At 31.7% G+C, this 10,207-nt stretch overlaps 1 protein-coding gene across 1 annotated transcript; it reads left to right on the top strand.

Moving 5' to 3' along the window:
• The first annotated feature begins 250 nt into the window (after positions 1–250).
• Positions 251–3,237, top strand: LOC116137293. The gene is made up of 4 exons (XM_031422979.1): positions 251–453; positions 543–620; positions 718–822; positions 2,898–3,237. Exons 1-4 carry the CDS (start codon positions 451–453, stop codon positions 2,973–2,975), a joined length of 264 nt encoding a protein of 87 aa, XP_031278839.1. The 5' UTR covers positions 251–450; the 3' UTR covers positions 2,976–3,237.
• The last annotated feature ends 6,970 nt before the right edge of the window (positions 3,238–10,207 follow it).

Raw genomic sequence — 10,207 nt, 5'->3', positions numbered from 1 at the left:
ACAAGAAAGAGAAGATGAGGTGACGGTGAGCAGAAGATGAGGTTATAGGTGAATATATATATAATTGCTGATGTCATTGGTATGCTCCGTCGTTGGTCAGACCGGTTGGACCGTTCAAACCAAAAACTGGCCACTTGGCCGAGTCACCTTCCAATCCAGGTTTTAAAACATTGGTTTATACTTTATTCGATTGCATCCAACATAACGGCGGTAAGAAAATTTTTGGAAATAGTAAGGGGGTAATTGGTCACTAAGAAACCTCAAGTTGTTACGAAAGTAATATTGCAAAAATTTAGGGAAGTTTATGAAAAAGATCCCATTTCTTTTTTGACGTCAATACTGGGCTGTTATAAACAAGAGATACCACCGCAGAAAATTTCAATAGAAAGCCGAGTCGAGTCGAGTCCTCAACAGATCGTTCGCCCTAAATCAACATATTCGCAATTCAAAATGGTACGTAATTTCTCAAATGATCCAATCCGTTCATGTTATTTGTTTCTCCATCAAAATTTGATCGAATGTTTCTGAATTCTTGTTATTAGGTTTGTATTGCTTGTTTATTGCCGCTTTTCTTGGTCCCAATTGTCAACTTGCTGCCCCTACTCTTTGATCTTATCATGGTAAGTGAGAGAGTGAGACTGCTAGAGATTTTCCTTTCTCATTTATTTGGTCTTTTAGTGATTTAATTAAACTATGAATTGATGGATGAATTTTCAGGGAAAAATTTATGGAATGTTGGGGTGGGAGTATAGGAAACCTGAGAGGGCTCCTCCTGCGTGTCCCTATAAGCCTGCAGCCAAACAAGATAATAACCCTAACAAAGTGAGTCAGCTTGATTTTATGTTTTATTCTTTTATGTGCTTAATTTTCTTTTTTGCGAAGATATTAATCCATGACCCTCTGATTGACCCTATTAAAAAAATCATATGATCTTTTGGCTATTTTTTACTTAGATTTTGTGTTTAATAAGTGTAAATGGTTAAATGACAATGACTTACGTATAGCATTTTTTGTTCAAGATGTTATTATTGTCAAATTGTTATAAGTGAGCCAGGGAAATTTTGTATTTCAAATATTGAAAATTCACATTGGAAGAGAATAAGTTTGAGAGTTTTTATGTACAAGACCTCTCTAAGAGTGTCGTTAACTAAGAAACCAATAGGGCTCACATGTGCACTAAGTAAGTGGGTCAAACCCAAATTTATAAATTGATCAAGGAATCACTTAATTGGGTGTGTGCACATGATCACTTGCATCCAAAAGGACAGTGCAAATCCACCCAAAAGCGGTTTGAATTCAAATACATATGCCCCAGAAACAATAATGAATTAATTGTGAATTTGAGCCAAGTACATATCTGCATACGAGGTATATTTGGCTGAATTTGCACCTCTCTTAGGGCAAGTTATCTCATGCATGCACTTGATTAATTCATTTCTTGATCAATTTTTATATTAGACTGAGTCCTTGGTTCTCGTGGGAGCCCATTAGGCATCTTTGTTACCATACTCTTGGAGAGGGCTATGTTATACCACTCCTTGTGTTTTTCTCTTCTAATGTGGGATTGGGTATATTTGAGATGGGAACAGATTCCTTCACTTATTAACAACAATACTTTAACAAGAAATGGTATTTTTGCAATGGGTAAATTTATATCTTGTAATAGTGTATTTGTTATACTACAAGTAGCTATAGAGATAGGTGGAGTACTAACATATTATGTTTAAGGTGTTCTTTTATGTTGTAATATTTTGCAACATTTGTTTTGTGCAAACGAGGCCGTTGGTTGATGTGCACTTAGTGACCTTAATTTGATTGTATATTGATTTATGGTGTTGGTGTTCAATTAGTTAACGGATTTTGTGGCCTGACTTTTATGATGAAGCCAAACTTTTTGAAATGTTTCACAATTGTGGTTTAGAGTTGTGAATTGGGTCACTAGCAACTTAGCTTTGGTACAATAACTTGTAGCTCGTAAGAGCATTCCATGAAGAGGGACAAATGAGAAGGATAAAATAAAAGGAAAAAAAAATAGTAATGTTTGTCCTTTCAAGGCATTAGATGCAATTGGATTCAGTAGGCTCCTATCATATCCCTGTCCTTTTAAAGTCTCTTATTGGTAAGATACACTTTAACATGTAGGCACACATTAACAAAATCCTATTCTATTTTATTTTTGCTTAAAACCATTAAGAACCAAAATGAATATGTTTATTCCGATGGATATGGTAATAGTCACTTGCATGGTTATAAGTTGCAATAATCTTGTTTCCTGTCTAATTGGTAATTATTTGCCTTTATTCAGCATCATTATTGTTCTATTACTACAAAATATATGGTGACCAGACTTGAAATTAGTTATGCTAATTGTATGATCCAAAAGCAGATAAACATGTTTTATTCATATGTTTTATTACAAGAGTGTTTTATGCATAAGAACATACATTCTAACTAATTCCAATGCTCCTCCTTTAAGGATGCAAATGACGGAATTTGAACTCGGATTCTTTCTCTTGTTATTTTTTTGTTTAGTTTTTTTAGGATATGGTTATTGTTGTGTTGATATTTAATCTGTAGTTTTTGACTTTTCATGAGCTTATATTGTTTAATGGCATGTATATTGATCTTTCATGCTCAGTCTTTTTCCTTCATTGCTGTTTTCCTTAGGACATATATACATGTCTTAAAATTAAAATTTAGAACTTACTGCCATCCCAATTTTATGTATTTGCATGGCTGTGTGCTATACTACTGAGAAATCACCTATTTTTCGGTTGGTGATATTTATGGCTCCTGGACAGCTTGGATGTGTGCATCTATTATTCTTCTTCAAAGTTGCTCAGCATGTTTGTTTTACAGTCACCTTGAATGATACTAAAGTCCTGTTGTTCATACAGGTCGTGACGGAAGCTAAACCTGGCTTACATGAATCTGTATCCAAACTGGCAGGAACGGCTGATGACAAGCAGGATTGAAGTTCAGAATGAACAAATGTAAACTTGGTCATAAGAATTTTCACTCTCAGGGACCCAGTTGTATGTTCAATGTCCAAAAATTAAAAATTAACATCAGTTTTGAAACCTTTTTAAACTTGGTTGTGACAATTTATAACATTTTTTAGGTGAAAAGCACATTCTGTGTGAGAAAGAATATTGCAGTGGCACCACTTTACATGCTATCTCTTAACTCTGTTGCACTTGTTGATATTCTTTAATGTTAAGTCAATAGTTATTTTAAGTTTTGGTATTTGCTAAGCAATTGGGTAGAGCTCCCCAGGACAATGATGTTCTGGTTCGAACGGATAAGGGACGGATGTAGGTAAAGTTGCCCATCTGCGTCAATGTTAAAATTCGTCATTCAGCAACTTCAAACTTGTCTCAAAAATGCTTATCATAATAAAGAATGCTCGTTATGGGTAAGAGTTTTTTACGGGTTTCAAAGATGCTATGTGAATATGTCATGTTCTGGCAGCTAATCTGCCTACAATGGCGTCCCTGGCATTTTGTTCTAATTTCACTCATGGTGATGGCCTACCTGAAGATGATGATGAAAATTAGATCACCTAAATTTTCAACTGCTCAGTCAACCCTCTGCCAAAGACTTTTTGGTTCTGTCAAACCTCAATATGCAGTTCATAAATCATTCTACGATTAATTCAGGTTGATTTGGTTTTGATTTCAAACCCCAACCAACCACACTATTACTTAATAAATAAATCAACATCAGTTAAAGAAGTTGATTAGATAAAAATCCCATCAAAGAGCTCCAATCTATTGACCAATAAGTCAAACAAATTTGTTCACCTAAATTCGAAACAATCAGACATTTGACTTGACAAACAACTAATAAAATATTTATATATCTATATAATGATGAAGCAATTGCTATTTAAACATCACATATGACTTTATAATTATTACAAGTGTCAGCATGTTATTGGTTTAGATTATAATTACTACACATGTCAACCTGTTATTGGTCTAGGTTATTGGTATAACTACATACATTCAATATTTTGTAAAAACATTTCACATTCACATTAAATGTTTGATGATTACACATTTGTTTAATGTTTGATTGCATAAATATAAACACTATACATTCATATTTATTGTTTTATGTTTCATTGTTTTTGATGAATTTAGTTTGATGCTATTTTGTATAACTACATGCATTCAATGTTTTGTAGAAACACTTCACATTCACATTAAATATTTCGATGGTTATACGTTTGTTTAATGTTTAATTGGATAAATATAAACACTTCACATTCATATTTATTGTTTTAATTTAGAGTGAACTACTTTTTCCCACCCAAATAATGACTTAATGACACTTTCTCACCCGTAGACTTTTAAAATACCATTTTACTATTCAAATTTATATTCCAATGGCGAACAGAGAATAAACTTGGTCCAGGCTGTTAGAGCTTTTGAAGAGGGGAGGCCGATGAGTCTTTTGGTAGTGGAAGGTTGGATTTTGGTGGTTGTGATTGATCGGAATTTGACTTGGGAGCGACGGCTATACAAACCCTAATCGCTCGATTTGCGGTGATTGGCAAGGTCGATAGGAGTTGGGTTTGAGAGGTTTTGGTGAGTGATGATCGGGAAAAAGAATGGTGATGGTGTGGGGTCGTAATGATACCGGAATCGGAATATAAATTTAGATAGTAAAATGGTAATTTAAAAGTCTGTAGCTGGAAAAGTGTCATTAAGTCATTATTTGGGTGGCAAAAAGTCATTTACTCTTTAATTTAGTTTGATTCATTGATTTTGTTTAATTGAATGTGCAAGGGTGCATTTATATTAACAGTTTGTTATATGATTTATCTGAAGAAAGAGAGGTAGTCAATTTTTAATTCTTATTTGTGATTGTTTTCTTTTGGTTTTTCTAGTTTATTGTTAAACCTTTTATTCTGTTTTCATGCAGTTTTACACTTTTGGTTGGAACATAATATTTGTTGTCATAGTTGGAAATTACGTGATGTTGAAGGTCATGTATTCATTTGACTACGTTTCTTTAATTGCTTGAAATTTATTCGCTATTGTATTGTCGTATTCTTGTTCAATTGTTTCTCATGTTTGCTATATAGTTATTTTTAAAAGGCTATGCAAGATATTGTATGGTTTTGACTATTTCATTTTTTTAGTCCAGATGGTGAATCGTACATCCTCCTACAAAATTGTCAGATCAATTTGCTGAACCAATAATTTTGTTATTCAATTATAACAAGTTATAAGAAGATATAGGCAGACCATTCCAAACAATTTATTTATCAACTGTTGTATTGAAAAAATCTATGTGGCGAACAATTATGATCAATGGTTGTGTTGTTATTTACTGATGCATGTGTCGAACCATTTTAATCATAATTTTGTTAATGAATGTACTTTATAATTGTAGTCACTAACCATTCTATTTTTATTGTAAGAGTCAAGATGCAAAGCTATTTAGATTGTATAGTACAATTACAATAGACCATTTGCCAAACATTATCCATTGACAATTGTAATATTGTAATGTACTTTTTAGTTAATACTATATTAAAAGTTTATTTCATGTTGTTCATCATAATTGTTGCAAGCAAGTTGTTGAACAAAATACGGCAATAAATATATCAAAGGAAGATTGTACTACGGAATTACAAGAGATCAGATGCCGAACCATTATTCATTATATTATAGAATTGTAACAGTCAATAGCAAATTAGTCATAACTTGCTCAATAAAACTTCAATTGTCGAGCGGATTGAATATTTAGAAACTAGATAGATAGAGCCTTTCTTTGATATATTATACACTAAATTTGGATAATTATAGTACCATTGCCGAACCATTCATTTTATCATCACATATATTTCAATTTCCCCTATTTCTCGGTTTCCACTGAATAGTTAGTAATAAATTGGTCATAACTTACTCAATAAAACTCCAATTGATAAGCGGTTTGAGTATTTGGAAAATAGATACATAGGGATTTAATTTGATATTTTAATTTCCTAAATTTGGATAACTGTAGATCCATTGCCGAACCATTCATTTTATCATCACACACATTTCGGTTTCCCCTGTTTCTCGGTTTTCACTGAACAGCCAATAGTAAATTAATCATAACTTGCTCAATAAAAATCCAATTGATGAGCGGTTTGAATATTTGAAAACTAGCCAGGTAGGGCTTTAATTTGATATATTATATTCTAAATTTAGATAATTGTAGACCCACTGCCAAACCATTCCTTTTATCATCACACACATTTCGGTTTCTCCCGTTTCTCAGTTTCCATTGAACAGTTAGTAGTAAATTGGTCATAATTTGCTGAATAAAAATCCAATTGACAAACGGTTTAATTATTTGAAAACTAGACAGACAAGACTTTAATTTGATATATTATATGCTGAATTTGTATAACTATAGGCCCAATACAGAACCATTTATTTTATCATCACACATATTTCGGTTTCTCCCGTTTCTCAGTTTCCACTTAATAGTCAGTAGTAAATTGACCATAACTTGCTCAATAAAAATCCAATTGACGAATATTTAGAAACTATACTGACAAGGCTTTAATTTAATATATTATACGCTAAATATGGATAACTGTAGACACGCTACCAAACCATTCATTTTATCATCATACACATTTCAATTTCCTCTGTTTCTCAGTTTCCACTGAACAGTCAGTAGTAAATTGGCTATAACTTGCTCAATAAAACTCTAATTGACTAGAGGTTTGAATATTTGGAAAATAGGTAGATAGGGCTTTAATTTAATATTTTAATTTGGAACTATAGACCCACTACCGAGCCATTCACTTTATAATTACACACATTTTGGTTTCTCCCATTTCTCACTTTTCACCGAACAACCAGTAGTAACTTGGTCATAACTTGCTCAATAAAAATCCAATTGATGAGTGGTTTAAATCTTTAAAAATTAGATAGACAGGACTTTAATATATTATACGCTGAATTTGGATAAATATAGACCCACTGTAGAACCATTCCTTTTATCATCACACACATTTCAGTTTCCCCCATTTCTCGGTTTCCACTGAACAATTAGTAGTAAATTGGCCATAACTTGCTCAACAAAAATTGAATTGACAAACGGTTTGAATATTTAGAAACTAGATAGAAAGAGATTTAATTTGATATATTATACGCTGAATTTGGATAATTGTAGATCCACTGTCGAACCATTCATTTTATCATCACACACATTTAGTTTTCCCTGTTTCTCAGTTTCCACTGAATAGTCAGTAGTGAATTGACTATAACTTGCTCAAAAAAAATCCAATTGACGAACGATTTGAATATTTGAAAACTAGATAGACAGAGCTTTAATTTAATATATTATACGCTAAATATGGATAACTGTAGACCTACTGTCGAACCATTCATTTTATCATCACACACATTTTAGTTTCTCCTGTTTCTCGGTTTTCACTGAATAGTCAGTAGTAAATTGGTCATAACTTGCACAAAACAAATTCAATTGACAAACAGTTTAAATATTTGGAAACTAGATAGAAATAGCTTTAATTTAATATATTATACGCTGATTTGGATAACTGTAGATCCACTGCTGAACCATTCATTTTATCATCACACACATTTTAGTTTTCCCTGTTTCTCGGTTTCCATTAAATAATCAGTAGTAAATTGATCATACCTTGTTTAATAAAAATCTAATAAACAAACAGTTTGAATATTTCCAAACTAGATAGATAGCACTTTAATTTGATATATCATACGCTAAATTTGGATATCTGTAGACCCACTGTCGAACCATTCATTTTATCATCACACATATTTTGATTTCCCCTGTTTCTCGGTTTTCGCTGAATAGTCAATAGTAAATTGACCATAACTTGCTCAATAAAAATTCAATTGATGAACAGTTTGAATATTTGAAAACTAGATAGACCAAATTTAATTTGATATATTATATACTAAATTTGGATAACTGTAGACCCATTGTTGAACCATTCATTTTATCATCACACACATTTCAGTTTTCCTTGTTTCTTGGTTTCCACTGAACAGTCAATAATAAATTGACTATAATTTGCTCAATACAAATCCAATTCGTGAGTGGTTTGAATCTTTGGAAACTAGACAGACAAAGCTTTAATTTGATATATTATATGCTGAATTAAATAACTATTGGCCCATTTTCTAACCATTCATATTATCATCACACACATTTCGGTTTCCCCAATTTCTCAGTTTCCACTGAACAATCAGTAGTAAATCTGCTATAACTTGCTCAATAAAAATCCAATTGAGGAGCAATTTGAATATTTTGAATTTAGATAGATAGGGCTTTAATTTGATATATTATATAATTAATTTGGATAATTGTAGACCCCCTACCAAACAATTCATTTTATAATCACACATATTTTGGTATCCTCATTTTCTCAATTCCCACTGAACAGTTAGTAGTAAATGGGTCATTACTTGCTCAATAAAAATCCAATTGGTGAGATGTTTGAATATTTGAAAACTAGACAGATAGAGCTTTAATGTCATATATTATACGCTGAATTTGGATAATTGTAGACCCGCTGCCAAACCATTCATTTATCATCACACGCATTTTAGTTTCCTCTGTTTGTTGGTTTCCACTGAACAGTTAGTAATAAATAAGTCATAACTTGCTCAATAAAAATCCAATTAGTGAGTGGTTTGAATCTTTGAAAACTAGATAAACAGGTCTTTAATTTGATATATTATTTGATGAATTTGATAACTGTAGACCCTTCCAATTGTGGTCAAACCACACTTAAAAGAAATGACAAGTTATTTAACACAATGTATGAAATGACATCATTTTAGAACGTTAGACATTTTGACGCTAAAAAACGACACCACACAATAAAATCATAATGTAAAACTATATACAATAAAATCTTTAATTTGATAGGCCTATACAATGTATGTATCTCAATAGTAGATACCAAAAAATTAAAACATCCAATTATTCAAACAAACGTGATGTCAAAACTAATATCATAAGCAACCTGTGCAACGCGCGAGATTTCCAACTAGTTATATGTAAAGAGAGTGACAAATTTGAAAAATAAAAATTTGATTTGATTTCTTAATGAATAATTTTTAATAAATGAAGAGAAGAAAATACATGGTATTTATCTCATCCATCCATATATAGAAACCTCCTCCACTCATTAAACTTGAGCCAGGTCCCGTGATTCCACCTCCAAGCCACTAATTTTCAAAGTCTGAATGTTCTTTATTTCTCAACTTGGTTAATGCTCTCTTTTAATATTCAACTCAGAATCTCCTGCCACTTTCGTAGAATCTTATGTTGAATTTCACTTATTATTATTTCAATTTATGAAATTTCCACAAAACTTTTGTAAGAGTTATTTAAATAATAAAACTGTGTGTTTGACCTTTTTTATAGGAAGTATCTGCTAGTTTTAGAAATGCGACCCTAATCACTGTATTATTATTATTATTTTTTTTTCTGTTGTGTGTGTAGTGAGCACTCATTGGTTTATAAAATGTAATCCTAATCCTTATTTTTTATGAACCATTAGATTATTCTGTTTGGGTTTGTAAGGAAATGATTTTTTTACAATTCACCCAAATTCAATCAATCTAATATCCAAAATCTTTTAACTATTCTGAGAGGTTAAATTGTTGAAATTTTTTATAAATTTGAAGGTTAAATTGATAACATTTTCGAAACCTGCGAATACTCACTTTAAAAAAAGGGATTAGAGTCGTATTTTCAAAACTCACTTTAAAAAAAGGGATTAGAGTCGTATTTTTAAAACCAGTAAGTACTCACTATGAAAAAAAAAAAAAAAAAAAAAGAAGTCAAATGCATAGGGTTTACTATAAAAAAAATGGAATTTTTTTTTTTTTTTCGATAAGTTAAATTTAATACAAGTTGTAGAAGGTAAAGCAAAAACCAGCTGGGGCCCAGTTCTTAGGTTGAGGGCCCATGGCCTGCGTGACTCGTGACAAGACGACCGGCCGAAACAGTTGTGGGTGCGGATCCATTTGTGGCCACTGTTTCGGTTATTAGTATATTTAATAATTTTTCTAACTTGGCTGGAACTTCGAACTTTTACTTGAACGACTGGATTCCATCTTTTCACTTCTTTTAAAATTGTATATTTGCTTTTTATTTAGAGTAATATTATGCTTACTCAGAAACTTACTAACTACTTTAT

The sequence above is a fragment of the Pistacia vera genome, unplaced genomic scaffold (genome assembly GCF_008641045.1).
Source record: "Pistacia vera cultivar Batoury unplaced genomic scaffold, PisVer_v2 Contig322, whole genome shotgun sequence".
Lineage (NCBI taxonomy): Eukaryota > Viridiplantae > Streptophyta > Magnoliopsida > Sapindales > Anacardiaceae > Pistacia > Pistacia vera.
Note: the sequence above shows the minus strand (reverse complement) of the source record. Positions and strands in the feature narration are given on the sequence as shown.

Excerpts from the sequence above, each read along its gene's own strand:
- LOC116137293 (XM_031422979.1), top strand. Across the intron at positions 621-717 it reads TACTCTTTGATCTTATCATG|GGAAAAATTTATGGAATGTT; the intron begins GTAAGTGAGAGA and ends ATGAATTTTCAG. Across the intron at positions 823-2,897 it reads AAGATAATAACCCTAACAAA|GTCGTGACGGAAGCTAAACC; the intron begins GTGAGTCAGCTT and ends TTGTTCATACAG.